General features: G+C 38.8%; 1 protein-coding gene across 10 annotated transcripts in view; it reads right to left on the reverse strand.

Annotated features, from left to right (window-relative positions):
- The window catches only part of kcnab2 (potassium voltage-gated channel subfamily A regulatory beta subunit 2), a 128,074-nt gene that overhangs the window by 73,014 nt on the left and 39,453 nt on the right, over positions 1–15,607 (reverse strand). For 7 of the 10 annotated variants that reach the window (XM_033048177.1, XM_033048171.1, XM_033048168.1 and 4 more), the window contains one exon: positions 3,061–3,197. In XM_033048177.1, coding sequence (XP_032904068.1) covers positions 3,061–3,137 — 77 coding nt within the window. In that variant the 5' untranslated portion in view covers positions 3,138–3,197. Of the gene's footprint in view, positions 1–2,994; positions 3,198–15,607 lie in introns of those variants that run through there. The other 3 variants (XM_033048178.1, XM_033048175.1, XM_033048176.1) reach the window with 3 other exon arrangements.

Genomic DNA, 15,607 nt, shown 5'->3' on the forward strand with positions numbered 1-15,607 from the left:
TATGGCAAGTATGAATGACAGGGATTAAACCTTCTGAGTTTGGGCACTATCTAGGAATTGTGTGGCTTACCGTTTATCAACTCTAGCTTGGACATTGTCCAGATTCTTTTGCACGTCCTCGTCAGGCCTGTCCTCATTCAAGGGTGGCAACTCTCTGCATTTAACCTTCTGACTGAGGTTAGGTGACTGAAAAAGCAACTGATGATGTTGGGTATGGGACTTTGCCCCGAGGAAATCCAGCAAAAATGCCAATGACCTGACATGATTAAGTATAACCATCTGCCTTGTTGCTGTGTATGCTTGCTGTTTGTAATGAATAAAATGAGTTGAAACAAAAAGAAAACAAATATCCCTACGTTCTATTGGAAAAGATTTCAGAATGTTCCACTTATTTTTTAACAATTGCTACATCTAGTTTTGCAATGTCACAAATAATTAATACTTTAATCTCCAAGCAAAAAAAAAGACATAAAGCAGGAGTCGGCAACCTTTTTCTGCATAGGGGCCAGGACCCATGTCTGTGAGCGGATGGCGGGCCACATCTACCGCCATAGTGTGACACTTTGTGTTGTTTTTCGCATTCGTTTTCACGTGTTTTTCAATTAGTTTTCTGCAGTTCCCAGGTCCCCTCACATGACCCGGGACTAGCTGTAGCGCCCAGGTCGCCTGCGTGCCCCGGGACTAGCTGCAGTTCCCAGATCAGCTCGCGTCCCCGGGACTGGTTATAGTTCCCAGGTCGCGAAAACAAATTGAAAAAAAATACGCCTGCGGGCCAGATGATTTCGGGTTATGGGCCGGATCCGGTCCGTGGGCCGTAGGTTGCCGACCCCTGACATAAAGGAAACATTCGACTTTGTTAACACTTGCACGCCATCAGGACAATTTGATTTACTGTCATAGTGGAAAATTGTATTGGTCAGCAATCTTAAAATGGAAACTGGTCATAAAATTATGCTGCAGTTGTACTTGGCCAAAATTCCAGTTAGATCCACCACACCTCAAAGCATTTGGTGGATATAACTGTGACCGTGATGCAATCCTTGGGCACTAGATGAGAGTAGCTATGAATTAAGGTTAGCTCTTCTGGCAATAAACAGTTGACACGGGATGGGAAACAAATTAAAGATGTTTTTCAACATAAAAGTTATTTTTCTGTGCAGCATGTTGGCAAGGTGCAAGGGTATAAATGCAAATTTGCAAAGCAGGATTTAAAAAAAAGGCCGAGCACCAGGGAGTGTATATTGTGCAACCATTTGTTAAAGTAGTACACTCCTTTGGGAAAATAGAGAGAATAAGTGGCTAGATTTAAATTTCTATTCATGACATACAAAGCATCAAAGCACAATTCATTTTTAATGTTAGCAACAATTATTATTTATTTCTTACATTAAATAAATTATTTTCAACATTACTCTTTGTATGTGCATTATTTTCCAAGTGGGCATAATTATTTTCCTATAAAACAGTAAGTGTTGGAGCAAAAATCGAAACACAATAAATGCTTTGAATTTTAATTAAATTTAAAATCAAGAGGCACTGGAACACCGCAATCCTGTCAACACTTCCTATCCATACATCTTTCCAAATGCCTTTTGAAAGTCATAAACTTCTATAGCTTCCTCTGACGGCTCCTTCCTGACTACCCACTGGGTGAAAAAGGTGCCCACAAGGCCCCTCTAAAATCCCTCCCCTCTCTTCATAAACCTATGCCCTTTAGTTTTAGAATCCTTTATCCTGGAAAAAAGAATGCGAGTATTCACTTTATCCATGCCCTGATGAATTTTTATAAATTTCAATAGTGACCCTTCAGCCTTCTATGCTTCAAGGAAACAAGTCCCAGCATGCTAAATGCTAATAAACAAGGCAGATAATCAACCACTGCACCATATATACCTACAGAGCCACACAGAGAATGAGCAAACTCCATTAAAACAACACTGGAGATTTGGATTTGACCCAGATTGCTAGCGCTGTGAGGTAGCAGCTCTTCCTGCTGCACCACTATGCCCACATTAAAAATTAAGGACTCATTTAAAACACTTTCAATAATATTTGACAAGTTCTTCTCTCTGACAAAAAAGATGCAGAGGCAGAGAATACACTTGCATTACATTTGCACATGTGGGCTGCAAATCAGAAAAAGATCACAACTGCATCAAGTGCACCATCTACTGGTCCAATAATCACTAACATTTTTAGACAATTATTAGGTTAAGCTAAATCTACAAAATTCAATCTCAAGATAACTTGAGGAATTACTTGAAAGAAATGCTAAGAATTCTAGTCTAATTTTTTTCAGATTTTCATTACTACTAATTAAACTGTTCTAATCCCTGCATTGTGCATGGAAAGTGAGCTAAATACCTACTTTAATTATCTTTCCCAAGATCAAAAAATATATCTTTAAAAAATAATCATGGCCTCAATTTAAATAGATTTGCTTAGGTTATTCAGCTTTATCAGCATCTTTTGTTTTGAGTCTACACTCTGTGACAATCAGGATTCAATTTAAAATAACATCCAGATTCACATCAGCAAAATAATTTCATGAAGTCAGCTAAATCATTTGGTCTGATCTCGCACATTTAGAAATAAAGAACTTCAGAAAAACCAATGCATTGTATGTGTGTGTGGAATTACATCCAGTAATCTGGAAAATGTGCTAATGTAGCATCAGCAAAGTCCTGAGTGAACCTGATTATCGGAGTTTCATTCATGAAGTCAGCTAAATCATGGGGACTGGACATTGTGCCTTCCCCCACAGTGGGAGCCATTGTGGGGGGATGTTTTTATGTTTAAATGTCTTTATTACTGTTATGTCTGTATTCTTTCTTCATGTGCTGCATTGGCAAGAAGCATTTCACTACACCTAGGTGTATGTGACCAATAAAATAACCTTTGAACCTTCATTCTATACGGCCGAATGTTCCTTCACCTGTAGACAGAAAGTCAGAGCTTGACCTGTAAATCACATCTGGAGATCCTGTGTCTCACCTGGAAATATGCCTGAACAATTTATGCATCATATGCAAATCATTGCACTCTGTTTCAGTGCTTCACCTGTAAATCATGCCCGGAGAACCTGTGTGCCTTAGGGAAAGTCGAGCTGGTGAGTCTGTAGTGGATTCCGGATACATCAGGTCAGCTGCTTCAGCCACAAGAATGAATGGTTATCCGCACACTGTCACTTGCAAAACCTGCAGCAATACAAAACCAGAGACAGACGCATTAGAAGCCACTCTGAAAATCTGTATTAAGACTTTCAACCTTAATATTGGAACTTTAATAAATGAAAAACTGTGATACGTGACAGATTCTGCATAACCATTTAGTTTGGTAAAACATTATTTTATTGTCCATAAACACAATGTATATACTTATGTGTCAAAGTGGTCCAATTTACAGTATCATTGCAGGGATATCATTGGACAAAGTGCTGCTAAAATCATATTTTCACAGAGTCTTCCATATCATTTAAAGTGTCCAGGGATAAATGTTTTTCACTGAGAAGACCATCAATTAAAGTATTCATGTTAAATTTTCAATGGATTCATTTTAATACAACACTTTGAAGTTTCAAATCAACTGCAACATTCCCAATGCAATTCAAAGCAATTAATTACAAAGTAAATTTCAATAAACTATTCCTGTGTTGAACAAAATGATGGCATCAATCCAATTTGGTAAATTTGCAGCGATTAGGCAGAACTTCAATGTCTGCCCAACCATAGACACAGTGTCATTTCATTGTACAAACTAATCTGACATACAATATCAATTATTTTTCTCCTCCAAGGAATCCAAACACAAATGTTTCAAGAATTAGTGTTAATGTTAATATTAGGAACCTTTAATTAAAACAAGCACCACAAAAAAAAAAAAATTAGCATGATTGGCAGATGAGTGACTAATGAACCAAGCCCTTCAGCTGCTTCATCATTGACCTTCCTTCTATCGTAAGGTCACAAGTAGGGAAGTTTGCTGATGATGGTATTGTTCAGCACCATTCACGACTTCAGATAACGAAGCAGCCTACGACTAAATACAGCAAGATTTGACAATATTCAAACACACGGAATTGCAAATGCTGGAATCTTGAGCATAACAAAGTGCTGGAGGAACTCAGCGGGTCATGCAATATCTGTGGAAGGAATGAACCAACAATGTTTCGGGTTGGGACCCCTTATCAGACTTCAGTCTACAGAAGAATCCCAACCCAAAACATCATCTATTCGTTCCCTCCACTGATGCTACCTGATTCACTGAGTTGCTCCAGCACTTTATGTTTTGTTGGACAATATCCAGGCCTGGGCTGAATATCCAACAAGAGAAGGTCCCACTCATCACTGAATCCCCCACTATCAATATCCTGGGGGTTACCGATGACCAGAAATTGAATTGCAGCTGTGTACACAATGTGGTTATAAGAGCAACTCTGGGGTCCTGTGGGACCTAATTCACCTCCTAAGTCCCCAAAGCCCATCCAATATCTACAAAGCTCAGGATGGAAGTACAATGCATTACGCTCCACTTGCCTGGATAGGTGCAGCTTCAGCAACATTCAAGAAGCTTAACACCACTCAGGACACAGTAGCCTGCTGGAGGGACACCTTACCCATAACCTGTCATTCACTTCAGAACTGACGCACAGAAATTCTACCTGTCAATTGAGATGTTTTCATTTCACTCTTGCTTTCTATTTCCTATTCTTTGGCAACATCTTGGTCTTATGATGAATTCTGAAACTCTCTCAATCCTCAGGCTCTAAATTAGAACCAATAATTAGATGTGTCTAAGCAACTTCTATCAATATTTTTTGCCCCCTGCAGTTCCTTGGCTTTCATGCTTCTTGTCATTGAATCAAATTCTAATTCCATACAATGATCTGCTGAGCCAAGTCCATGTTTATCTATGTATGATATCACCTCTTTTCCCACAATGCTAACCCATCTAATTTTCCTTTATAACTGTCATTCGTAAACGTTGAATACCCCAAAGTATTTTGCTTTCTGTTTCATTTATTCTGCAGCCGTATTCCTGTAATGGTAATTAGATCTTACAGACTTCGAGTCACACAGCACAAAAACATGCCTTTCAGCTCACCCTACCCATGCTGACAATTAAGCACCTATCCACACCCATCCCTCTGGTCAGCACTGGGCCCATAACCATCTATACCATGGTGATTCAAGTTTTGGTACAGAAAAAGAGGTAGGTCTTTCAACCCACTGACCACACTGACCAACAACCATGTATTTATATTAATCCCAGAATTTATTCTCCCCTCATTCTTAATAATGTTAAAGTATCAAACAATGAAAAAGGGTTAATCCCCTCCCCATTACTCCAAATCTGGTTGAGATGAGCAAGATTGAGGTGAGGTGGTCAGTTTTATACTGCCATCATAGAGTCTGTCCGCACCTTCCCCATCATGGTCTGGTTTGGCTCAGCCACCACGCATGACATCCGGAGGTTGCAGCGCATCGTTCGATCAGTCAAGAAGGCTGCAACCTTCCCCCCCCTATTGACAAACTACACACTGCAAGGGCCAGGAAGAGAGCAGGTAAGATCATCTCTGACTCCTCTCACCCTGGCCACAAACTCTTTGGAGCACTTCCCGCTGGAAGGAGAGACTGTCAAAGCCGCCATAGCCAGACATAAAAACGGCTTTTTTCCACGAGTAGTAGCTCTACTCAACAGCCAAAAGTCTGTAGCCTCCTTTTGCTGTGGTATTTTATTTCATTCTTCACATGTTTAAATTATAATGTTTTATTTTTAATTATCTACTGTATATCGTGTTATTACTTGCAAGCAAAGCAACAAGGCAAATTCCTTGTATGTATACAGAATTGGCTAATGAAATGTATTCAATTCAATACAGCACTGCACTGCAGTCCAAGTGCACAATGCATCTTATTTTAAATCCAAATCTATTGATCTACTGAATTCTTATAAGACATTGTAAATCCTAAAATCCAAGAAGAATCTAAAGCCTTTATAAAAGTGTCCTCAACTCTAAAATAACAGAAATTAAAATATTACTGCATCAATGTCTGACAATATTATGGCTGCTAAGAATGGTCCTGCCTCTGCACTGCAGCATTTGGCTGCAACTTGCAGAAGTCATTCAAAAATCAGTGAGTTTCCTTAAAACCTCTAGAGAACAATCCCACTGCAAAGCCTTTACAATGCCTTATGAAGGCTATAGCTATGTAATTCTTTAGTTCACAATGTTTGATAACAAATCGGATTCATACTGCAAGGCAAAACTGAAAGATGACTTAATGCAGGTCTCGGCTTCAAAATGATTGACATGACACCAATTCGCTTTTAAGCTATAACATAATACATTACACTAAAGAATCTTATATTCATAATATAAATTCAGTTTTGCATTTCAGCTAGCCTGCTAAATTAGAAAATGTGTAATACATGCAGTACATACGTATTTATTGCTTGCAAAATAAGCATGCAGAGTATTTTGGTGAACAATTCCACTGCAGTGGCTTATGTGATCCAGCTACTAGCTGTCCTGTAGAGGGTGTTAGAGGAAAGCTTACAGATACAGAATTATATTTGTATTTTACTTATTTCAAGTCACTGATGAACTATTCTTACAAGTGCATCTTAATTCAACAACAAGCCCATATAATTAGCTATCAGCGTAACTTATTTGGCCTATTAATGTCTTATTTAAAATTTGACCTATAAATATCTTATTCTGCAATAGTGTGAAAATTAATTAGTATAAAAAATTGAAAGGCGATTTTACGAATAACATATAGTGAATGATGGAGAGTTAAACAGCTAGCAGGACTGGACAGCTCCAGGAATATCCCAACACTTATTGACACTCAATTGCTTGGTTCATCAAACAAAGACAAAACTGATGATTTTGAAACCATCCCGAGTAAAAAATGCCAAATGGAAGATCCTTCTCAGTTACCACCCATTTATCAATGGAGTAACTCAAGCACTGTTTTTTTTAGAAATCCTAATGTTTCGTCATCTGGTTTACCGAGTGCTGATTCACTTGCTTTCCACCACTAACCAGATGCCTGGTGGCCATAATATCTTTAAACTCATCTGGTTTAAGTTTGCCTTATACCGTCAAAATTACAGTTATCTTACCCACGTGCCCTTTAAAGGTACCAATTTCAAAGGAAAATATGTGTAATATATATTTTTTAATCAATTAAAGTGCGGTGAGGTATTAACAGAATGAGGTCCAATAGTTTGAAAATCTGTTCCAACCCAGATTAACAGAGTTTTACTGTACTAGTTCAGTAACTTAACTAATCTCCACCAACGTACCCTGTGGATGCAATATGGCTTAGTACGCGTTCCCTGGAATGATGCTAGGGCTTAGATGTTCAACAACTTCACCTCTATAGGCAATGAAGTCCAGGAATAGTCTATTCTAACTGACATTAAATAATGTCACATTTCATATCCCTCTTTAATCAGACAACACATTGATTCTCAACACTGGTGTCCAGCAAGGATGCTTTCCAGGTCCCCGACTACATTCCCCATATACTCATCACTGTTTGGCCAAATTTGGCTCTAACGCCATCTACAGGTTTGTAGATGACACCACAGTGCCAGGCCGAAGCGTGAACAATGACGAGACAGAGTACAGAAGGAGAGAGAGAACTTAGTAACATGTTGTCAGGACAATAACTAATGTCAGCAAGATGAAGGAGCTAGTTATTGTCCAGGAAGCATGGTGGAGTACATGCCCCAATCACTATCAATGGTGCAGGAGTGGAAATGGTTGAGAGGTTCAAGTTCTTTGGTGTTAATATTACCAATGATATGTATTAGACCAACCACATTGATACAATGGCAAAGGCAGCACACCAACACCACTACTTCCTGAGGAGACTGAGGAAATTTGGCATGTCGCCAATAGCTTACAAATTTCCACAGATGCACCACGGAAAACATACTGTCGGGTTGCATCACAGCTTGGTTTGGGAACAGCTCTGCCCAAGACTGCAGAGAGTTGTAGATGTAGCCTAGTCCATCACACAGACCAGACTTCCCATCACTGACACTCCACGCTGCCTCGGAAAAAGCAACCAAAATAATTAAAGACTAGTCCTATCCCAGTCATTCCTTCTTCTCCCTGCTGCCATCCGGTAGAAGGTACAGAAGCTTGAATGTGCGCACCAACAGACTCAAGAACACCTTCTCTCCCTCTGTTATCAGCCTTCCGAATTGTCCTTCCATAGACTAGGATACTGTCCGATTCACCTCTACCAATTTCTGGACATTGGACTTTGTCCATGGAACAAATGCGCTACAATGCTGAGAACTATATTCTGCACCCTGTATCTTCCCCTTTGTTCTATCTATTGTATTTGAGTTTGACTTCATTGTATTTATGATCTGTTTAATAGCATGCAACACAAAGCTTTTCACTGTACTTTGGTACACAAAACCTAAACCTAAGTACGACATATGAGTGTGGGCTCCTGAAAGACTGTTCAGGGATGGGCCCTCTTCCATCGTTCCTCCTTCAGATCCTCTGGATGTCATGTTTACCTGGAGGTCCAGCAGACAAACTAACATTCCTATTAATGTAACAAGAATAGGCTACTTAAATTATCATGCTCACTCAAACCTGCTCCAGGTCTTACAACTGCAATCTTCAGCCACATTGATGCAATGAGTCCAAGTTGACTCATAATTGACCTAAATGCAGTGGATATTCCTTTTAAATAACAATGGTGCAATACATTGTCATGGCTCCCTTTCTTGTAAATGGTCCTCAATGGATATTAAGTACATTTTTAGAGATTGAGAGCGACACAGTGGCACAGCGGTAGAGTTGCTGCCTTACAGCGCAGAGACCCGGGTTTGATCCTGACTACGGATGCTGTCTGTATGGAGTTTGGGTTTTCTCTGAGTGCTCTGGTTTCATCCCACACTCCAAAGACGTACAGGTTTGTGGATTAAATGGCTTTGGTAATATTGTAAATTGTCCCTTGTGTGTGGGATCGTGCTAGTGTCCGGGGTGATCGCTGGTCGGCGCAGACTAGGTGGACCAAAGAGCCTGTTTCTACACCGTATCTCTAAAAGTAAAAAGTAAAAAAATGCAAGTGGATGTACGTCACCAGTGCCCTGTCGATGTACGTCATCAGTGATAGTTCTACAAGCTCTGTGCGTTGGTACAGTGAAAACACAGGAGCACACGATTGGAAGTCCTGTATAGTATGCACAATTTAATGTTACAAAAATCATATGGTCCATTAAACATCTGCTTAGGTCACAGAATTTCTAGGTCAGAATCAAATTAAGGGATGAAAAATAGATGCAGGAGGAACTCTTTTTAAAACAACGAAATGGTGGTAAACAGTGGGAATTACATTGGCAGATGAATGAAATGAGTTGCATGGAGAAATTAGATAAGATCAGGTCAACAAACAGGATTCCATATAACCATATAACCATGAATTCAAGACTATTAGCGATGCCACAAAGGGATATTGTGGATACTTAGAGTAAATCTTTCGCTAAGCTGCAGCAAAGGTTATTGCTGAAAATAAAAGCTCATGGTATAGGACATATGTTGTTGGAGACAGAAAATTGGCAGCCTAAAAAAAGTAACATAAATGAGTATCTTTCAGAAAGCAAGACGTATTGAATGACATGCTACAGGGAATGTCACTGTGCTCTTAACTTTTATAATTTATATTAATGAATTAAATAAAGGAACTGAAGGTATAATTATAAATGTGTTGCTGACACAAAGGCAAGTGGGAAAGTTGTTTCCACCCTCTTCTGGTCACTTGTACATTGTCCATTTCAATGACTCCTCTTGATTTTCCCTCCTGTTCATCACAGTAGTTCAAGTGTTCCGTTGCAGCATTCTCACCTCTGAAGGCCATTGATGCTGAAGTTATTTTCATGCAAATTTTATTTTCTCAGAGAGACCAAACCTAGCCTTCAAAAGTGGACATGAGAGAAAATGTTAAATGAAATAACTAGTGGAAGGGGTTTGCATGAGATAGCTGACAACTAGCCAAAACACATGGGGCCGAATAGTCTCCCATGTTAAATGAATAGCACAAGTGGCTCCAAGCCATTGCAAAGCATGGGTCTGTGATTCAGCCAAGATCCCATCATCTATCTCTGCTGTGCACAGCTGCAATAAATAATGACATCTGAAATATACAGAGCATTAAAAAACTCAAGACAGGCAGATGCAGAGAGAAACACATCTGTATCCCAATGGGAACCTTTAATTTATATCTAACTGCAGAGGTAATGAGGAGTTTTACTGGAGGTTACAAATGAAGATTGTAAGTTACATATCATTGCTCCACTTTCTGTTGCTATTGCAGCAATGAAGCATTTGAGTAGATTGGTAATATCATTAGCTATGCAAATTACACCAGAAAAACATGCTAAGGACAGTCACATCCAGAAGTGCCAGGCTCAGTTTCCCAATGGGCATGATATAAATCAGAAATGCTCCCAATTGTTAAAACATGAATAAAACTGTTGTTATGTTGGTTTACACATAAAATCAGTTGCAAATGGATCCAATTTTGAGACAATAGCATTCCCCATTCCCCATTCCCCATTGTGTGCAGGCATTGTGTTTCAGCTGCCTTCTCTCTTTAAAACTGTTAAATATTTAATGGAAACAAATACAACAAATTAGTGAATAAACTACTAACTTTATTTTGAAACAAATGCAACTCAAAGCTGATCTCCCTCTTAGCCTAAATAATGCTCACTGTGAAACTCCACACCAAACAGGGTTACATGATTCAAAAGCCGCCTTGCCGCTAAGAGATTCTATCATTGCACATTTAGCAACAGCTAGTGAAACATTTTATTTATATTTACATCAGTCAACATAGACTCTGGATATTATCCTTCTAGATATTAACCAAACTTCAATAAATGTTAAGGGCCTTGACCTATGCTTACTATTATTTCTGCAATTTACCTGAAAGCCAATATCCCTTAGCTAACCTACGCTTGAACCCATAGACCTTGCTTCCAAATTGAGAACAAATTAAAATCATGTTTCACCACCCTGACAACTAGACACTGTTCGGTGACTATAATACTTCTATGTGCAACTGTTATTCATCAGCTCACAATTAAATTGAAATGAAATCACTTTTCCTTTGTTGGAAGGCTTTTATCCTTTGGCAGAGTTCTGTTGTTATTTGACATGCTGTTCAATTTACAGACTAAAGTAGTCCATTCTCAGTTACCGGAAGTGTGATCAAAATGACTTCAGCCAGATAGGGAAGTTTCGAACTTTGAGGTGGCATGGATAAATACCAATACTGCCACACACGGTTGACTCAAATGAAACCACTGGCATTTTTAGTCAAAAAGGCGACAATCTTGTTGAGAGATAATCAATTTCTGATCTGGAAAATTTTGTTTCAGGTAGAAAATATATGGTAGAAAACTCAACACCAATCCTCTAGACATGAAAGTTCTCAACAGTCTCATGGCATATTGATCGCTGAAATTTCTAAGAGTTTAAGTTGGATCAGGAAACGGTTACATTACTTATTACTTATAAAGTCAGCTAACATTACTAAAAAAAAGAAACCTTTGTTATACATGGCTGTTTAATCTCGGCAGATACAACTTTGGGAGGTAGGTGCTTGTCCAATACAAAGGGATGTCAAAAGTAAAATCAATAAATCCAATTTGTGCAGTTGAATATGCTGCAATACCCACTCAGTGCTGCTCTGGATAAGACATATATACTATTGTCTCTTCTCAAGTGAAATGGAAATAAATAATTAATGACAGTCTATAATGAGGAGGAAGGCATATTTCAAATTAATCAGGTAAACATCATAAAACTTAACTGAATATCCTGCTAGTACATTAGAAAATACACATCATAACATATTACATTCCGAGTTCCATTTCAGATCAGCTTTTATTTATGTAGACACAACTAATTACTTTCAATAAATAATAAATGCATGGAAAGATCATAATACCATTTGTGTTTCAGTAATTCTCACACAATACAAAAAGAGTTAATCCAACTTTCCAAAAACAAACCGAAACAAAATGGCAGACGTGATTTGTATTGCTGGGCCACGCTGGTTTCTGTCCAGCTGTGTTCCAAAATGTCTTTACTCTCTCTCATTCTCACACAGAAGTAAACAAAGAAATACATAATTGTTCATAGACCACAATGAATGCAACCAATAGTCTGTCATAATGTTATGGATGAAATTTGACCAAGCAGGACATACTGTTCAAACTCCTTACAACATTATTTAACAATTACCCTAGTGATACTCAATTAAGCTATTATTTCACACAAAATAGTCAGTAATAATAAATATCCTATATTCACTAACCATTAAGAGCATTTTCAAACAATGATCTACCACACATGCTATTGTTTAATTCCTTGGAGCATTTAACAGTCGGAAATTAACCATGTGTATGTGCATTTTACGGTGAAAGAACCCTAACCACACAAAATTCAAGTGACTGCTATAAAGCTTGAAATGGGTTAAAAAAATGCACCAAATTAATTTCTATCATTATTTCCCTCAAATATTACAGTTCTTTTACACATGTCCACATCAGCAATGCATCTTTACTTTTGGAAAAACACCTCCGATTGGCTATCTCCCAGGATTTTACTGCATTTATAGTGAAGTAAATTATTTATAGCAACATCTGCAGAGCTCAGAAAAACTCTGATGCACTGCGGATGCTGTATAAACTAAATTCTAAAACTATACCCTATTACACACACATTCTTAATTTATTCCTTTGAATCATTTCCCCTTTTTATTCTCTGTTGTGTTATTGTCAAACCGAGAAAAAATAGAACGAAAATAAACTCCTCCTGTTATAAAATGCCCAGTGTCAGCAAAAAAAATCTAGCCAAGGATGCCACGGCTGAATAGTAAAGCTTCCTTTTTTCTACCCAAATGGTTGACTCAGTTCCCACATTAATAAAATATATATTTCTTTCTCCACTCCCGACAGCCATCAACCCCCACATTATCGTTGTTCAGATTACAGAAATTCGCAGTCTCAGAATTCACAAATCATCACCTAAATATCCTAGATATCAAATAAGATTTGATTGAACAGAATTTGTGGGAATAAATGAACACAAAATGCAAAAGAAACAAATGCTGTAAATTTTTTTTTAGCTACTCAATACTGTGGAGTGCTAAGATTTGGATTTGATGTCAGTGCAGTTAGGTTGGTCGCATTGAGCCGAATCCCTCCTCTCCTCACTCACACCCCCCAGATCCAGGACTTGACTGGCAGTCAGGGCCGAGTCATTCGCCCAGCCCAGTGCCAGGACGTGTGAGCAGACGTCTCCACTCTTCATCTGCCGGACGCTTTCTCTCCCGCGCTGTATTGTGGGGAGCTGCAGTAGCCATGGTCACTTTCTTTAAATAATCCCTCAGCCTTTACTCCACTGTCATCAAGTCACCGTGCTTTAATCCATGAACACCCCGAACTCCTCCATACCACCTCTAATTAACTCCGATCCCTGAATGGAGGTGCTGGCTTGAAGGGCCGAATGGCCTCCTCCTGCACCTATTTTCTATGTCTATCCCATCCCTTTCCTAATACCACTTCCCAATCCACAAGTCAGTCATAGAAAGTGTGAAGAGCGCTCCAACCCCGCACTCGTTGGTTCACATGTCCTCGAACTGGAAAGGACATGGCAAAGGAGAATTCGGTTATGACTGCCAACCCAATCGATGCGGTGATATCGTATCTACATCCAAATTTAGTCTGAGCGACTAAAAATAATAAAATAAAATAATCTGCTGTTTCTTTCACACGAGCCTTGTCTACCAACCAACTCTAACCTTGGCCTCCCCTGTTAAGTAACTGTAGTGGGTCACTTTATCATTGCCGATAAAAATAGTTTAATACGAGAGAAACATGTCGTGTCGGATTGCATCTCCCCCTACAATACTGGATTTGATGAGGAAAATAATGGGCTATTTTAAAGAAAACCGTGAAACGGAGAGGCTAGAACCGATAGATCCTAAGGAATTTGACAGGACAGATGTTGAGATATTTCCGGCATCAGGGGAGTCATGAACAATGAGTTGCAATACAAGGGCTGATCATTTAAACTCAGGTGTGTAGAAACATCTCTCAGAAGACAGTGAATCTTTGGAATTTTCTCCACATGAATGCGATGGAGAGGACAGATCAATGGAAATATTGAAGATAGATTTGGATAAATATTTCAAAGATCAATGGAAATATTGAAGATAGATTTGGATAAATATTTCAAAGATCAAGGAAATAAAGCTTATGGAGAGCTGGCAGAGGAGGTGGCAGCCAGCATAATAGATAAGCTACAATCACATTGAACAGCGGAGATGCAAAAGTATCTGGAATCTTGAGCAAATAAAGTGTTGGAAGAATTCAGCAGGTCAGGCAATATCTATGGAGGGAAATAGGCAGGCAACATTTTGAGTCGGGACCCTTCGTCGTTTGTCCATCTCCCTCCACAGATGCTGCCTGACCCACTGAGTTCTTCCAACATTTTGTGTATTGTTTTTGAATGCCAGGGCAGGCTTGGTGATTTGGGTGGATTTTCCCTGCTCCTATTTTCTTACGTTGTTGCACAGGAAGAAGTGACTGTATGCAGCCGAATTGAGGAAGTACTGTAGGTAACATGCAGACTGGTCATTATGGGAAATGTCAAGGGGGAGCGCCCCAATAATGTGCACAGAACACCTTTTCATCCCATCACGTCAGAAACCTGACAAGTGAGGATTCACCAAGTCCAGAAATGGAAAATGGACCAAAGCAGGTGAGTTTTGTCCCATCTGCTTTGATGGGGCCAAACATCAGGGAATATCTTTGCAACAGTGACTTTAATTCTGTATGATTTAGGATAGTTATTGAGAAACAGAAAAGCTCTACAAAGCCAAGAAAGCAGGTTCTGAGTTTTGGCAAATAGGACATGGCAAAATAAAATGGACTACGTAACTAATAAATATTAATAAAGTACAAATGATCAAATATTTAAGCTGTTCAGTTCCAAAATAATACTTGCCACTGCAAAATGTGCACTAAACACGAGTAACACACCACAATGACAAAAAACATAAGGAGAAACACAAGCAAGGAAAATGGATGCATAAATATCTGAACAAGACAGTGATGCAAAGAATAATACAAAAAAATAAACTATAAAGCAAAGAGCAATATAATGGAAAGCTGGAGTGGGAATAAGCTGTCAAATGTAGGCCAAGGGAAACTTAGACAGCAAACATAGAATGATAGATACATCAACTGCTTTAGTAATAACCAGGGAGCCAGACAGACCGATCATTTTGAAGTGATATCGGAAGATAGAAATACCATCAATATGGTAATTGAATAATGTGTGACCTCCTGATTATTTCCCATATTTCCTCTTTTAATTTTAGAAATACTAACTAATTTACAATGAAAAGAAAAATACTAATCACACACGGATACCTGGTTCAGAGAGATTGCAATAATACATTTTGTAAAAGTCTCAGAAAGAGATGGTTGAGCTATTGAAATGTAATAATTTACCTGAAAAAGTATAATGCCAGTAGATTGGCTGACAGTAATA

This window comes from Amblyraja radiata, chromosome 31 (genome assembly GCF_010909765.2).
Source record: "Amblyraja radiata isolate CabotCenter1 chromosome 31, sAmbRad1.1.pri, whole genome shotgun sequence".
NCBI classification, from domain to species: Eukaryota; Metazoa; Chordata; class Chondrichthyes; order Rajiformes; family Rajidae; genus Amblyraja; species Amblyraja radiata.